Here is a 17,500-nt window from a genome sequence, read left to right on the forward strand (position 1 = left end):
CAATCCACCTAACCTGCACATCTTTGGACTGTGGGAGGAAACCGGAGCACCCGGAGGAAACCCACGCGGACACGGGGAGGATGTGCAGACTCCGCACAGACAGTGACCCAAGCCGGGAATCGAACCTGGGACCCTGGAGGCTGTGAAGCAATTGTGCTATCCACAATGCTACCGTGCTGCCCTAAAGAGAGTCTGGCCTCCTTCTGCACTGTAAATTCTATGAAATCTATGAGAAACTGAACTGGACCCAGCCACATTAATACTGTGGCTACCAGGGCAGGTCAGAGGCTGGGAATCCTGCGGGGAGTAACTCACCTCCTGACTCCCACCAAAGCCTGTCCACCATCTACAAGGCACAAGTCAGGAGTGTGAGGGAATACTCCCCACTCGCCTGGATGAGCGCGGCTCCCAACAACACTCGAGAAGCTCAACACCGTCCAGGACAAAGCAGCCTCGCTTGATTGCTCCCCTTCCACAAACATTCGCTCCCTCCCCCACCGACGCACAGTGACAGCCGTGTGTCCCATCTACAAGATGCACTGCAGCAACTCACCAAGGTTCCTCAGGCAGCACCTTCCAAACCCACGACCTCCACCACCTAGAAGGACAAGAGCAGCAGATACCTGGGAACCCCCCACCACCTGGAGGTTCCCCTCCGAGTCACTCACCACCCCGACTGGGAAATATATCGGCCGTCCCTTCACTGTCGCCGGGGCAACACCCTGGAACTCCATCCAGAGGATGTAGGGGAGGGCCGAGGGGGTAACTGACTGTGGTGGTCTGTATTAGGGGTAATATGGTACCTGTGAAGCCGAGAGGCTATTGGCTGACAGGTCCTGGGTCCTGGTTGGATCTGCCGACATCTGGCTCCGCCCTGAAGGCGGAGTATAAGAGCTCGAGTTCTCCCAGCAGCCGCATTCTGTAACTGAGCTGCTGGGGCACAAGTCTCGCTTAATAAAGCCTCGATTGACTTCATCACTTCTCGACTTGTGTAAGTCATTGTGCGCTACACTGACCCAATCTTTATTCCTCCTCCCACCACCAGAGGCAGCGTTTGATCCGGAGACAGGCCATGAACCTGGAACCACAGCTTTCCCTCGGCCTTCCCGAGAAGCAGCCTGTGGAGAATGGCGCGAGTGCGGGCGTTGATGGAGTGCAGAGTCGAGGGGGTGAGGCGCCGGAGGCTGTGGACACCGCCATAGGAAACCTGGGGGAGGATGAGGAAGCGGACAGGAAGGAGGAAAGGCAGAGTGACGGACCGCTCATCCCATTCAAAGTACCAGGTAATAGGGAGCACTACCCATTCAATATCCCACTCACCCTCCACCCAAATCCCACTCACCCTCCACCCAAATCCCACTCACCCTCCACCCAAATCCCACTCACCCGCCACCCAAATCCCACTCACCCTCCAACCCAAATCCCACTCACCCTCCACCCAAATCCCACTCACCCTCCACCCAAATCCCACTCACCCTCCACCCAAATCCCACTCACCCTCCACCCAAATCCCACTCACCCTCCACCCAAATCCCACTCACCCTCCACCCAAATCCCACTCACCCTCCACCCAAATCCCACTCACCCTCCACCCAAATCCCACTCACCCTCCACCCAAATCCCACTCACCCTCCACCCAAATCCCACTCACCCTCCACCCAAATCCCACTCACCCTCCAACCCAAATCCCACTCACCCTCCAACCCAAATCCCACTCACCCTCCACCCAAATCCCACTCACCCTCCACCCAAATCCCACTCACCCTCCACCCAAATCCCACTCACCCTCCACCCAAATCCCACTCACCCTCCACCCAAATCCCACTCACCCTCCACCCAAATCCCACTCACCCTCCACCCAAATCCCACTCACCCTCCACCCAAATCCCACTCACCCTCCACCCAAATCCCACTCACCCTCCACCCAAATCCCACTCACCCTCCACCCAAATCCCACTCACCCTCCACCCAAATCCCACTCACCCTCCACCCAAATCCCACTCACCCTCCACCCAAATCCCACTCACCCTCCACCCAAATCCCACTCACCCTCCACCCAAATCCCACTCACCCTCCACCCAAATCCCACTCACCCTCCACCCAAATCCCACTCACCCTCCACCCAAATCCCACTCACCCTCCACCCAAATCCCACTCACCCTCCACCCAAATCCCACTCACCCTCCACCCAAATCCCACTCACCCTCCAACCCAAATCCCACTCACCCTCCACCCAAATCCCACTCACCCTCCACCCAAATCCCACTCACCCTCCACCCAAATCCCACTCACCCTCCAACCCAAATCCCACTCACCCTCCACCCAAATCCCACTCACCCTCCACCCAAATCCCACTCACCCTCCACCCAAATCCCACTCACCCTCCACCCAAATCCCACTCACCCTCCACCCAAATCCCACTCACCCTCCACCCAAATCCCACTCACCCTCCACCCAAATCCCACTCACCCTCCACCCAAATCCCACTCACCCTCCACCCAAATCCCACTCACCCTCCACCCAAATCCCACTCACCCTCCAACCCAAATCCCACTCACCCTCCACCCAAATCCCACTCACCCTCCACCCAAATCCCACTCACCCTCCACCCAAATCCCACTCACCCTCCACCCAAATCCCACTCACCCTCCACCCAAATCCCACTCACCCTCCACCCAAATCCCACTCACCCTCCACCCAAATCCCACTCACCCTCCAACCCAAATCCCACTCACCCTCCACCCAAATCCCACTCACCCTCCACCCAAATCCCACTCACCCTCCACCCAAATCCCACTCACCCTCCAACCCAAATCCCACTCACCCTCCACCCAAATCCCACTCACCCTCCACCCAAATCCCACTCACCCTCCACCCAAATCCCACTCACCCTCCACCCAAATCCCACTCACCCTCCACCCAAATCCCACTCACCCTCCACCCAAATCCCACTCACCCTCCACCCAAATCCCACTCACCCTCCACCCAAATCCCACTCACCCTCCAACCCAAATCCCACTCCCTCCACCCAAATCCCACTCACCCTCCACCCAAATCCACTCACCCTCCACCCAAATCCACTCACCCTCCAACCCAAATCCCACTCACCCTCCACCCAAATCCCACTCACCCTCCAACCCAAATCCACTCACCCTCCAAGCCAAATCCCACTCACCCTCCACCCAAATCCCACTCACCCTCCACCCAAATCCCACTCACCCTCCACCCAAATCCCACTCACCCTCCAACCCAAATCCCACTCACCCTCCAACCCAAATCCCACTCACCCCACCCAAATCCACTCACCCTCCACCCAAATCCCACTCACCCTCCACCCAAATCCCACTCACCCTCCAACCCAAATCCCACTCACCCTCCACCCAAATCCCACTCACCCTCCACCCAAATCCCACTCACCCTCCACCCAAATCCCACTCACCCTCCACCCAAATCCCACTCACCCTCCACCCAAATCCCACTCACCCTCCACCCAAATCCCACTCACCCTCCAACCCAAATCCCACTCACCCTCCACCCAAATCCCACTCACCCTCCACCCAAATCCCACTCAACCCTCCAACCCAAATCTCCACTCACCTCCAGAACAAATCCAACTCACCACTAAATTTGAAATAGATAAAGAAATAATTTTCCACTAGACCCTCACCCAAATCTCACCTCCACCCAAATCCCACTCACCCTCCAACCCAAATCCCACTCACCCTCCACCCAAATCCCACTCACCCTCCACCCAAATCCCACTCACCCTCCAACCCAAATCCCACTCACCCTCCAACCCAAATCCCACTCACCCTCCACCCAAATCCCACTCACCCTCCACCCAAATCCCACTCACCCTCCAACCCAAATCCCACTCACCCTCCACCAAATCCCACTCACCCTCCAACCCAAATCCCACTCACCCTCCAACCCAAATCCCACTCACCCTCCACCCAAATCCACTCACCCTCCACCCAAATCCCACTCACCCTCCAACCAAATCCACTCACCCTCCACCCAAATCCCACTCACCTCCAACCCAAATCCCACTCACCCTCCAACCCAAATCCCACTCACCCTCCACCCAAATCCCACTCACCCTCCAACCCAAATCCCACTCACCCTCCAACCCAAATCCCACTCACCCTCCACCCAAATCCCACTCACCCTCCACCCAAATCCCACTCACCCGACAGTCCGACATTCCACCCTCCAGCCCAATATCCCACCCTCCCCGGCCCAATATCTCAACCTCCCTTCCCAATATCCCACCCTCCCCGCCCAATATCCCACCCTCCAACCCAATATCTCACCCTCCAACCCAATATCCCACCATCCCATTCCAACATCTCACTATCCCAGTCAAATACCAGAATCCCATGCATGGTCCCAGTCTTGTGTCCCAATCCCAGTCTAATATCCCACTCTCCCAGTCCTATATCCCACCCTCCCAGTCCAATATCCCACCCTCCCAGTCCAATATCCCACCCTCCCAGTCTTATATCCCATTCCCAGTCCAATATCCCACCCTCCCAGTCCAATATCCCACCCTCCCAGTCCAATATCCCATGTTCCCAGACTAATATCCCACCCTCCCAGTCCAATATCCCACCCTCCCAGTTCAATATCCCACCCTCCCAGTCTAATATCCCATTCCCAGTCCCGTGTCACAATCCCAGTCCAATATCCCACTCTCCCGGTTGAATAACCCATTCCCACTGCTGGGTCCCGATCCCAGTCCAATATCCCACTCTCCCGGTTCAATACCCCATTCCCACTGCTGGGTCCCGATCCCAGTCCAATATCCCACTCTCCCGGTTCAATACCCCCCATTCCCACTGCTGTGTCTCAATCCCAGTCCAATATCCCATTCTCCCAGTTCAATATCCAATTCCACTGCTGTGTCCCAATCCCAGTCCAATATCCCACTCTCTCAGTCCAATATTCCAGTCCCGTGTCCCAATCCCAGTCTAATATCATACCTTCCCAGTTGAATTCCCACTCTCCCAGCCAAATATCCAATTCCAAATCTTAGTACCAATTCCAGTCCAATATCCATTTTCCAAGTTGAAAATTCCACTATCCCTGTCCAACATCTCACTCGCATTGTCCAATATCCCATTCCCAGACAAAGACACAATCCCAGTCTAATATTCCACTCTCCCAATCCAATATCCCACTCTCCTGGTTTAGCTCACTGGGCGAAATCGCTGGCTTTTAAAGCAGACCAAGGCAGACCAGCAACACGGTTCAATTCCCCGTACCAGCCTCCCCGAACAGGCGCCGGAAATGCGGCGACTAGGGGGCTTTTCACAGTAACTTCATTGAAGCCTACTTGTGACAATAAGCGATTTTCATTTCATTTCATTTCTCCCAGTCCAATATCCCACTCTCCCAGTCCAGTATCCCACCCTCCCAGTCTTATATCCCATTCCCAGTCCCGTGTCTCAATCCCAGTCCAATATCCCACTCTCCCAGTCCAATATCCCACCCTCCCAGTCCAATATCCAACTCTCCCAGTCCCATATCCCACTCTCCCAGTCCCATATCCCACTCTCCCAGTCTAATATCCCACTCTCCCAGTCCAATATCCTATTCCCAGACCAAGACACATGTTCCAATCCCAGTGCAATAGCCCTCGCTCTGTATTTATCCCTCGCTCTGTATTTATCCCTCGCTCTGTATTTACCCCTCACTCTGTATTTACCCCCTCACTCTGTATTTACCCCCTCACTCTGTATTTACCCCTCGCTCTGTATTTACCCCCTCACTCTGTATTTACCCCTCACTCTGTATTTACCCCTCGCTCTGTATTTACCCCTCGCTCTGTATTTAACCCTCACTCTGTATTTACCCCTCGCTCTGTACTTACCCCTCACTCTGTATTTACCCCTCGCTCTGTATTTACCCCTCACTCTGTATTTACCCCTCACTCTGTATTACCCCTCGCTCTGTACTTACCCCTCACTCTGTATTTACCCCTCGCTCTGTATTTACCCCTCACTCTGATTTATCCCTCACTCTGTATTTACCCCTCGCTCTGTATTTACCCCTCGCTCTGTATTTACCCCTCGCTCTGTATTTATCCCCTCACTCTGTATTTATCCCTCGCTCTGTATTTACCTCTCACTCTGTATTTACCCCTCACTCTGTATTTACCCCTCACTCTGTATTTACCTCTCACTCTGTATTTACCCCTCACTCTGTATTTACCCCTCACTCTGTATTTATCCCTCACTCTGTATTTACCTCTCACTCTGTATTTATCCCTCGCTCTGTATTTACCCCTCACTCTGTATTTACCCCTCACTCTGTATTTACCCCTCACTCTGTATTTACCCCTCGCTCTGTATTTACCCCTCGCTCTGTATTTACCCCTCACTCTGTATTTACCCCTCACTCTGTATTTATCCCCTCACTCTGTATTTATCCCTCGCTCTGTATTTATCCCTCACTCTGTATTTACTCCTCACTCTGTATTTACCCCTCGCTCTGTATTTACCCCCTCACTCTGTATTTACTCCTCACTCTGTATTTACTCCTCACTCTGTATTTACCCCTCACTCTGTATTTACCCCTCACTCTGTATTTACCCCTCGCTCTGTATTTACCCCTCACTCTGTATTTGCCCCTCGCTCTGTATTTGCCCCTCGCTCTGTATTTACCCCTCACTCTGTATTTACTCCTCACTCTGTATTTACCCCTCACTCTGTACTTACCCCTCACTCTGTATTTACCGCTCACTCTGTATTTACCCCTCACTCTGTATTTACCCCTCACTCTGTATTTACCCCTCACTCTGTACTTACCCCTCACTCTGTATTTACCCCCTCACTCTGTATTTACCGCTCACTCTGTATTTACTCCTCACTCTGTATTTACTCCTCACTCTGTATTTACTCCTCACTCTGTATTTACCCCTCACTCTGTATTTACCCCTCGCTCTGTATTTACCCCTCGCTCTGTATTTATCCCTCACTCTGTATTTACCCCTCACTCTGTATTTACCCCTCACTCTGTATTTATCCCTCGCTCTGTATTTACCCCTCACTCTGTATTTATCCCTCACTCTGTATTTACCCCTCACTCTGTACTTACCCCTCACTCTGTATTTACCCCTCACTCTGTACTTACCCCTCACTCTGTATTTACCCCTCGCTCTGTACTTACCCCCTCGCTCTGTATTTACCCCTCACTCTGTATTGACCTCTCACTCTGTATTTACCCCTCACTCTGTATTTACCCCTCACTCTGTATTTACTCCTCACTCTGTATTTACTCCTCACTCTGTATTTATCCCCTCGCTCTGTATTTACCCCTCGCTCTGTATTTATCCCCTCACTCTGTATTTATCCCTCGCTCTGTATTTACCCCTCACCCTGTATTTACCCCTCACTCTGTACTTACCCCTCACTCTGTACTTACCCCTCACTCTGTATTTACCCCTCGCTCTGTATTTACCCCTCACCCTGTATTTATCCCTCACTCTGTATTTATCCCTCACTCTGTATTTATCCCTCACTCTGTATTTACCCCTCACCCTGTATTTACCCCTCACTCTGTACTTACCCCTCACTCTGTACTTACCCCTCACTCTGTATTTACCCCTCGCTCTGTACTTACCCCCTCGCTCTGTATTTACCCCTCACTCTGTATTGACCTCTCACTCTGTATTTACCCTCACTCTGTATTTACCCCTCGCTCTGTATTTACCCCTGGCTCTGTATTTACCCTCTGTATTTACCCCTTCGCTCTGTGTTTACCCCTTCGCTCTGTATTTACCCCATACTCTGTATTTACCCCTCGCTCTGTATTTACCCCTCGCTCTGTATTTATCCCCTCGCTCTGTATTTACCCCTCGCTCTGTATTTATCCCCTCACTCTGTATTTATCCCTCGCTCTGTATTTACCCCTCACTCTGTATTTATCCCTCACTCTGTATTTACCCCTCACTCTGTATTTACCCCTCACTCTGTATTTACCCCTCACTCTGTACTTACCCCTCACTCTGTACTTACCCCTCACTCTGTATTTACCCCTCGCTCTGTACTTACCCCCTCGCTCTGTATTTACCCCTCACTCTGTATTTACCCTCGCTCTGTATTTACCCCTTCGCTCTGTATTTACCCCCTCACTCTGTATTTGCCCCTCGCTCTGTATTTGCCCCTCGCTCTGTATTTGCCCCTCGCTCTGTATTTACCCCTCACTCTGTATTTACCCCTCACTCTGTATTTACCCCTCGCTCTGTATAACCCCATACTCTGTATTTACCTCTCTCTGTATTTACCCCTCGCTCTGTATTTACCCCCTCACTCTGTATTTACCCCTCACTCTGTATTTACCCCTCACTCTGTATTTACCCCTCACTCTGTATTTACCCCTCACTCTGTATTTACCCCTCGCTCTGTATTTACCCCACGCTCTGTATTTACCCCACGCTCTGTATTTATCCCCTCGCTCTGTATTTACCCCTCGCTCTGTATTTACCCCTCGCTCTGTATTTACCCCTCACTCTGTATTTACCCTCGCTCTGTATTTACCCCTTCGCTCTGTATTTACCCCTCACTCTGTATTTACCCCTCGCTCTGTATTTACCCCTCGCTCTGTATTTACCCCTCGCTCTGTATTTACCCCTCGCTCCGTATTTACCCCTCGCTCCGTATTTACCCCTCGCTCCGTATTTACCCCCTCACTCTGTATTTACCCCTCACTCTGTATTTACCCCTCGCTCTGTATTTGCCCCTCGCTCTGTATTTACCCCTCACTCTGTATTTACCCCTCACTCTGTATTTACCCCTCGCTCTGTATAACCCCATACTCTGTATTTACCTCTCTCTGTATTTACCCCTCGCTCTGTATTTACCCCCTCACTCTGTATTTACCCCTCACTCTGTATTTACCCCTCACTCTGTATTTACCCCTCACTCTGTATTTACCCCTCGCTCTGTATTTACCCCACGCTCTGTATTTACCCCACGCTCTGTATTTATCCCCTCGCTCTGTATTTACCCCTCGCTCTGTATTTACCCCTCACTCTGTATTTACCCTCGCTCTGTATTTACCCCTTCGCTCTGTATTTACCCCTCACTCTGTATTTACCCCTCGCTCTGTATTTACCCCTCGCTCTGTATTTACCCCTCGCTCTGTATTTACCCCTCGCTCCGTATTTACCCCTCGCTCCGTATTTACCCCTCGCTCCGTATTTACCCCTCGCTCCGTATTTACCCCTCACTCCGTATTTACCCCTCACTCTGTATTTACCCCCTTACTCTGTATTTACCTCTCGCTCTGTATTTACCCCCTCACTCTGTATTTACCCCCTCACTCTGTATTTACCCCCTCACTCTGTATTTACCCCCTCACTCTGTATTTACCCCCTCACTCTGTATTTACACCTCACTCTGTATTTACCCCCTCACTCTGTATTTACCCCCTCACTCTGTATTTACCCCTCACTCTGTATTTACCCCTCACTCTGTATTTACCCCTCACTCTGTATTTACCCCTCACTCTGTATTTACCCCTCACTCTGTATTTACCCCTCACTCTGTATTTACCCCTCGCTCTGTATTTACCCCTCACTCTGTATTTACCCCCTCACTCTGTATTTACCCCTCGCTCTGTATTTACCCCCTCACTCTGTATTTACCCCTCACTCTGTATTTACCCCCTCACTCTGTATTTACCCCCTCACTCTGTATTTACCCCTCACTCTGTATTTACCCCTCACTCTGTATTTACCCCTCGCTCTGTATTTACCCCCTCACTCTGTATTTACCCCTCACTCTGTATTTACCCCTCACTCTGTATTTACCCCTCGCTGTCTCACTGACGTCTCTCTGATCCCCAGAGGAGCGATGTGATGTGGCAAAATGGCTGTTGTCCTGGCCCCTGGCGTTCCTGCTTTACTGCACAGTCCCAGACTGCACGCGACCCCGCTGGGAAAAATACTTCATGGCCACATTCATCTGCTCAACCGTCTGGATTGGACTCTTCTCCTATATTATGGTCTGGATGGTGAGTTTGGCAAATTACACCTAATACATATCTAACACCGTGCTGTACCTGTCCTGGGAGTGTTTGATGGGGACAGTGTAGCGGGAGCTTTACTCTGTATCTAACCCCGTGCTGTACCTGTCCTGGGAGTGTTTGATGGGGACAGTGTAGAGGGAGCTTTACTCTGTATCTAACCCCGTGCTGTACCTGTCCTGGGAGTGTTTGATGGGGACAGTGTAGCGGGAGCTTTACTCTGTATCTAACCCCGTGCTGTACCTGTCCTGGGAGTGTTTGATGGGGACAGTGTAGAGGGAGCTTTAATCTGTATCTAACCCCGTGCTGTACCTGTCCTGGGAATGTTTGATGGGGACAGTACAGAGGGAGCTTTACTCTGTATCTAACCCCGTGCTGTACCTGTCCTGGGAGTGTTTGATGGGGACAGTGTAGAGGGAGCTTTACTCTGTATCTAACCCCGTGCTGTACCTGTCCTGGGAGTGTTTGATGGGGATAGTGTAGAGGGAGCTTTACTCTTTATCTAACCCCGTGCTGTACCTGTCCTGGGAGTGTTTGATGGGGACAGTATAGAGGGAGCTTTACTCTGTACCTAACCCCGTGCTATACCTGTCCTGGGAATGTTTGATGGGGACAGTATAGAGGGAGCTTTATTCTATATCTAACCCCGTGCTGTACCTGTCCTGGGAGTGTTTGATGGGGACAGTGTGGAGGGAGCTTTACTCTATATCTAACCCCGTGCTGTACCTGTCCTGGGAATGTTTGATGGGGACAGTGTAGTGGGAGCTTTACTCTGTATCTAACCCCGTGCTGTACCTGTCCTGGGAGTGTTTGATGGGGACAGTGTTGAGGGAGCTTTACTCTGTATCTAACCCCGTGCTGTACCTGTCCTGGGAGTGTTTGATGGGAACAGTGTAGAGGGAGCTTTACTCTGTATCTAACCCCGTGCTGTACCTGTCCTGGGAGTGTTTGATGGGGACAGTGTAGAGGGAGCTTTACCCTGTATCTAACCCCGTGCTGTACCTGTCCTGGGAGTGTTTGATGGGGACAGTGTAGAGGGAGCTTTACTCTGTATCTAACCCCGTGCTGTACCTGTCCTGGGAGTGTTTGATGGGGACAGTGTAGAGGGAGCTTTACTCTGTATCTAACCCCGTGCTGTACCTGTCCCGGGAGTGTTTCATGGGGACAGTGTAGAGGGAGCTTTACTCTGTATCCAACCCCGTGCTGTATCTGACCTGGGAGTGTTTGATGGGGACGATGGAGAGGGAGCTTTACTCTGTATCTAACCCCGTGCTGTACCTGTCCTGGGAGTGTTTGATGGGGACAGTGCAGAGGGAGCTTTACTCTGTATCTAATCCCGTGCTGTACCTGTCCTGGGAGTGTTTGATGGGCACAGTGTAGAGGGAGCTTTACTCTGTATCTAACCCCGTGCTGTACCTGTCCTGGGAGGGTTTGATGGGGACAGTGTAGAGGGAGCTTTACTCTGTATCTAACGCCGTGCTGTACCTGTCCTGGGAGTGTTTGATGGGGACAGTGCAGAGGGAGCTTTACTCTGTATCTAACCCCGTGCTGTACCTGTCCTGGGAGGGTTTGATGGGGACAGTGTAGAGGGACATTTACTCTGTATCTAATCCCGTGCTGTACCTGTCCTGGGAGTGTTTGACGGGCACAGTGTAGAGGGAGCTTTACTCTGTATCTAACCCCGTGCTGTACCTGTCCTGGGAGGGTTTGATGGGGACAGTGTAGAGGGAGCTTTACTCTGTATCTAACCCCGTGCTGTACCTGTCCTGGGAGTGTTTGATGGGGACAGTGCAGAGGGAGCTTTACTCTGTATCTAACCCCGTGCTGTACCTGTCCTGGGAGGGTTTGATGGGGACAGTGTAGAGGGACATTTACTCTGTATCTAACCCCGTGCTGTACCTGTCCGGGAGTGTTTGATGGGGACAGTGTAGAGGGAGCTTTACTCTGTATCTAACCCCGTGCTGTACCTGTTCGGGAGTGTTTGATGGGGACAGTGTAGAGGGAGTTTTACTCTGTATCTAACCCCGTGCTGTACCTGTCCTGGGAGTGTTTGATGGGGACAGTGTAGAGGGAGCTTTACTCTGTATCTCACCCCGTGCTGTACCTGTCCTGGGAATGTTTGATGGGGACAGTGTAGAGGGAGCACTCTGTATCTAACCCCGTGCTGTACCTGTCCTGGGAGTGTTTGATGGGGACTGTGTAGAGGGAGCTTTACTCTGTATCTAACCCCGTGCTGTACCTGTCCTGGGAGGGTTTGATGGGGACAGTGTAGAGGGAGCTTTACTCTGTATCTAACCCCGTGCTGTACCTGTCCTGGGAGTGTTGATGGGGACAGTGCAGAGGGAGCTTTACTCTGTATCTAACCCCGTGCTGTACCTGTCCTGGGAGTGTTTGATGAGGACAGTGTAGAGGGAGCTTTAGTCTGTATCTAACCCCGTGCTGTACCTGTCCTGGGAGTGTTTGATGGGGACAGTGTAGAGGGAGCTTTACTCTGTATCTAACCCCATGCTGTCCCTGTCCTGGGAGTGTTTGATGGGGACAGTGTAGAGGGAGCTTTACTCTGTATCTAACCCCGTGCTGTACCTGTCCTGGGAGTGTTTGATGGGGACAGTGTAGAGGGAGCTTTACTCTGTATCGAACCCCGTGCTGTACCTGTCCTGGGAGTGTTAGATGGGGACAGTGTAGAGGGAGCTTTACTCTGTATCTAACCCCGTGCTGTACCTGTCCTGGGAGTGTTTGATGGGGACAGTGTCGAGGAGCTTTACTCTGTATCTAACCCCGAGCTGTACCTGTCCTGGGAATGTTTGATGGGGACAGTGTAGAGGGAACTTTACTCTGTACCTAACCCCGTGCTGTACCTGTCCTGGGAGTGTTTGATGGGGACAGTGTAGAGGGAGCTTTACTCTGTAACTAACTCCGTGCTGTACCTGTCCTGGGAGTGTTTGATGGGGGACAGTGTAGAGGGAGCTTTACTCTGTATCTAACCCCGTGCTGTACCTGTCCTGGGAGTGTTTGATGGGGGACAGTGTAGAGGGAGCTTTACTCTGTGTCTAACCCCGTGCTGTACCTGTCCTGGGAGTGTTTGTTGAGGACAGTGCAGAGGGAGCTTTACTCTGTATCTAACCCCGTGCTGTACCTGTCCTGGGAGTGTTTGATGGGGACAGTGTAGAGGGAGCTTTACTCTGTATCTAACCCCGTGCTGTACCTGTCCTGGGAGTGTTTGATGGGGACAGTGTAGAGGGAGCTTTACTCTGTATCTAACCCCGTGCTGTACCTGTCCTGGGAGTGTTTGATGGGGACAGTGTAGAGGGAGCTTTACTCTGTATCTAACCCAGTGCTGTCCCTGTCCTGGGAGTGTTTGATGGGGACAGTGTAGAGGGAGCTTTATTCTGTATCTAACCCCGTGCTGTCCCTGTCCTGGGAGTGTTTGATGGGGACAGTGCAGAGGGAGCTTTACTCTGTACCTAACCCCGTGCTGTACCTGTCCTGGGAGTGTTTGATGGGGACAGTGTAGAGGGAGCTTTACTCTGTATCTCACCCCGTGCTGTACCTGTCCTGGGAGTGTTTGATGGGGACAGTGTAGAGGGAGCTGTACTCTGTATCTAACTCCGTGCTGTACCTGTGCTGGGAGTGTTTGATGGGGACAGTGCAGAGGGAGTTTTACTCTGTATCTAACCCCGTGCTGTCCCTGTCCTGGGAGTGTTTGATGGGGACAGTGCAGAGGGAGCTTTACTCTGTATCTAACCCCGTGCTGTACCTGTCCTGGGAGTGTTTGATGGGAACAGTGTAGAGGGAGCTTTACTCTGTATCTAACCCCGTGCTGTACCTGTCCTGGGAGTGTTTGATGGGGACAGTGTAGAGGGAGCTTTACTCTGTATCTAACCCCGTGCTGTACCTGTCATGGGAGTGTTTGATGGGGACAGTGTAGAGGGAGCTTTACTCTGTATCTAACCCTGTGCTGTACCTGTCCTGGGAGTGTTTGATGGGGACAGTGTAGAGGGAGCTTTACTCTGTATCTAACCCCGTGCTGTACCTGTCCTGGGAGTGTTTGATGGGGACAGTGCAGAGCGAGCTTTACTCTGTATCTAACCCCGTGCTGTACCTGTCCTGGGAGTGTTTGATGGGGACAGTGTAGAGGGAGCTTTACTCTGTATCTAACCCCGTGCTGTACCTGTCCTGGGAGTGTTTGATGGGGACAGTGTAGAGGGAGCTTTACTCTGTATCTAACCCCGTGCTGTACCTGTCCTGGGAGTGTTTGATGGGGACAGTGCAGAGCGAGCTTTACTCTGTATCTAACCCCGTGCTGTACCTGTCCTGGGAGTGTTTGATGGGGACAGTGTAGAGGGAGCTTTACTCTGTATCTAACCCCGTGCTGTACCTGTCGTGGGAGTGTTTGATGGGGACAGTGTAGAGGGAGCTTTACTCTGTATCTAACCCCGTGCTGTACCTGTCCTGGGAGTGTTTGACGGGGACAGTGTAGAGGGAGCTTTACTCTGTATCTAACCCTGTGCTGTACCTGTCCTGGGAGTGTTTGATGGGGACAGTGTAGAGGGAGCTTTACTCTGTATCTAACCCCGTGCTGTACCTGTCCTGGGAGTGTTTGATGGGGACAGTGCAGAGGGAGCTTTACTCTGTATCTAACCCCGTGCTGTACCTGTCCTGGGAGTGTTTAACATATGTTTGTTCCTGCTTCCTAGGTAACGATAATTGGATATTCCCTGGAAATTCCCGATGTTATTATGGGAATTACGTTCCTGGCAGCAGGGACCAGTGTTCCAGACTGCATGGCGAGCCTGATTGTGGCCAGACAAGGTCAGTAATGAGGGTTAAAGAGGTCGATGTGTTTGGAGGTCCTGGTGGGAGGTGCAGCCAGTGGTATCTGCCGGATCTCCCTCTCCAAAACCACCAGACTCCTCCTGCATCCCATCACCCGGCAACCACCACTCCCCCTCCGCCCAGCTGATCCGCTGTGGAAACCACCAGACCCCTGGATCCCAATCTCCCCCGAGTGGCTCTCCCACATTGTAACTCCAGGAAAGTTCGGCCCCTCCCAATATCTCCCCCCCCCCCCCCCCCCCCCGCCACCCCCCCCCCCCCCCGAACCCCGAGCATGTGCTCCTTACCGAGCCCCCGTTCACACCCCACTTTGCTCACTGACCCATACTGACCCCCCGTCCAACAACAATTCCCGTCCTTCTGTGTCACCCCCTCCCTATCTCTGTAACCTCCTCCAGCCCCTACAACCCTCCCTATCTCTGTAACCTCCTCCAGCCCCTACAACCCTCCCTATCTCTGTAACCTCCTCCAGCCCCTACAACCCTCCCTATCTCTGTAACCTCCTCCAGCCCCTACACCCCTCCCTATCTCTGCAACCTCCTCCAGCCCCTACAACCCTCCCTATCTCTGTAACCTCCTCCAGCCCCTTCAACCCTCCCTATCTCTGTAACCTCTTCCTGTACCTACAACCCTCCCAATCTCTGTAACCTCCTCCAGTCCCTACAACCCTCCCTATCTCTGTAACCTCCTCCAGCCCCTACACCCCTCCCTATCTCTACAACCTCCTCCAGCCCCTACAACCCTCCCTATCTCTGTAGCCTCCTCCAGCCCCTACAACCCTCCCTATCTCTGTAACCTCCTCCAGTTCCCACAACCCTCCCTATCTCTGTAACCTCCTCCAGCCCCTACAACCCTCCCTATCTCTGTAACCTCCGCCAGCCACTACAACCCTCCCTTTCTCTCTAACCTCCTCCAGCCCCGACAACCCTCCCTATCTCTGTACCCTCCTCCACCCCATACAACCCTCCCAATCTCTGTAACCTCCTCTAGCCCCTACACCCTCCCTATCTCTGTAACCTCCTCCAGTCTCCTACACCCCTCCCTATCTCTGAAACCTCCTCCAGCCCCTACAACCCTTCCTATCTCTGTAACCTCCTACAACCCCTACAACCCTCCCTATCTCTGTAACCTCCTCCAGCCCCTACACCCCCTCCCTACCTCTGTAACCTCCTCCAGTCCCTACAACCCTCCCTAACTCTGTAACCCCCTCCAGCCCCCACACCCCTCCCTATCACTGTAACCTCCTCCAGTCCCTACAACCCTCCCTATCCCTGTAACCCGCTCCAGCCCCTACACCCTCCCTATCTCCGTAACCCCCTCCAGTCCCTACAACACTCCCTATCTCTGTAACCTCCTCCAGCCCCTACACCCCTCACTATCTCTGTAACCCCCTCCAACCCTCCCTATCTCTGTAACCTCCTCCAGTCCCTACAACACTCCCTATCTCTGTAACCCCCTCCAGCCCCTACACCCCTCCCTGTCTCTGTAACCTCCTCAAGCCCCTACACCCCTCCCTATCTCTGTAAACTCCTCCAGTCCCTACACCCCTCCCTATCACTGTAACCTCCTCCAGTCCCTACAACCCTCCCTATCTCTGTAACCCGCTCCAGCCCCTACACCCTCCCTATCACCGTAACCCCCTCCAGTCCCTACAACTCTCCCTATCTGTTACCTCCTCGAGCCCCTACACCCCTCCCTATCTCTGTAACCTCCTCCAGCCCCCACAACCCTCCCTATCTCTGTGACCTCCTCCAGCCCCTACAACCCTCCCTATCTCTGTAACCTCGTCCAGCCCCTACACCCCTCACTATCTCTGTAACCCCCTCCAGCCCCTACAACCCTCCCTATCTCTGTAACCTCCTCCAGCCCCTTCAACCCTCCCTATCTCTCTGACCTACTCTAGTCCCTACACCCTCCCTATCTCTGTAACCTCCTCCAGCCCCTACAACCCTCCCTATCTCTGTAACCTTCTCCTGCCCCTACAACCCTCCCTATCTCTGTAACCTCCTCCAGCCCCTACACCCCTCCCTATCTCTGTAACTTCCTCCAGCCCCTACATACCTCCCTATCTCTGTAACCTCCTCCAGCCCCTACAACCCTCCCTGTCTCTGTAACCTCCTCCAGCCCCTACAACCCTCCCTATCTCTGTAACCTTCTCCAGCCCCTACAATCCTCCCTATCTCTGTAACCCCCTCCAGCCCCTACAACCCTCCCTATCAGTGTAACCTCCTCCAGCCCCGACACCCCTCCCTATATCTGTAACCTCCTCCTGCCCCTACAACCCTCCCTATCTCTGTAACCTCCTCCAGCCCCCACCAACCCTCCCTATCTCTGTAACTTCCTCCAGCCCCTACAACCCTCCCTATCTCTGTAACCTCCTCCAGTCCCGACAACCCTCCCTATCTCTGTAACCACCTCCAGCCCCTACAACCCTCCCCATCTCTGTAACCTCCTTCAGCTGATGTAACCCTCCCTATCTCTGTAACCTCCGCCAGCCCCTACAACCCTCCCTATCTCTGTAACCTCCTCCAGCCCCTACAACCCTCCCTTTCTCTGTAACCTCCTCCAGCCCCGACAACCCTCCCTATCTCTGTAACCACCTCCAGCCCCTACAACCCTCCCCATCTCTGTAACC

At 52.8% G+C, this 17,500-nt stretch overlaps 2 protein-coding genes across 4 annotated transcripts in view; one reads left to right on the forward strand and one right to left on the reverse strand.

The window, feature by feature from the left end:
- The window catches only part of slc8a4a (solute carrier family 8 member 4a), a 903,507-nt gene that overhangs the window by 335,092 nt on the left and 550,915 nt on the right, over positions 1 to 17,500 (reverse strand).
- LOC140399870 (sodium/potassium/calcium exchanger 3-like) overlaps positions 1 to 17,500 on the forward strand; it is a 224,263-nt gene that overhangs the window by 197,983 nt on the left and 8,780 nt on the right. For all 3 annotated transcript variants that reach the window (XM_072489337.1, XM_072489336.1, XM_072489335.1), the window contains 3 exons: positions 1,046 to 1,283; positions 9,851 to 10,017; positions 14,727 to 14,841. In XM_072489337.1, coding sequence (XP_072345438.1) covers positions 1,046 to 1,283; positions 9,851 to 10,017; positions 14,727 to 14,841 — 520 coding nt within the window. The remainder of the gene's footprint in view (positions 1 to 1,045; positions 1,284 to 9,850; positions 10,018 to 14,726; positions 14,842 to 17,500) is intronic.

This window comes from Scyliorhinus torazame, chromosome 24, assembly GCF_047496885.1.
Source record: "Scyliorhinus torazame isolate Kashiwa2021f chromosome 24, sScyTor2.1, whole genome shotgun sequence".
Lineage (NCBI taxonomy): Eukaryota > Metazoa > Chordata > Chondrichthyes > Carcharhiniformes > Scyliorhinidae > Scyliorhinus > Scyliorhinus torazame.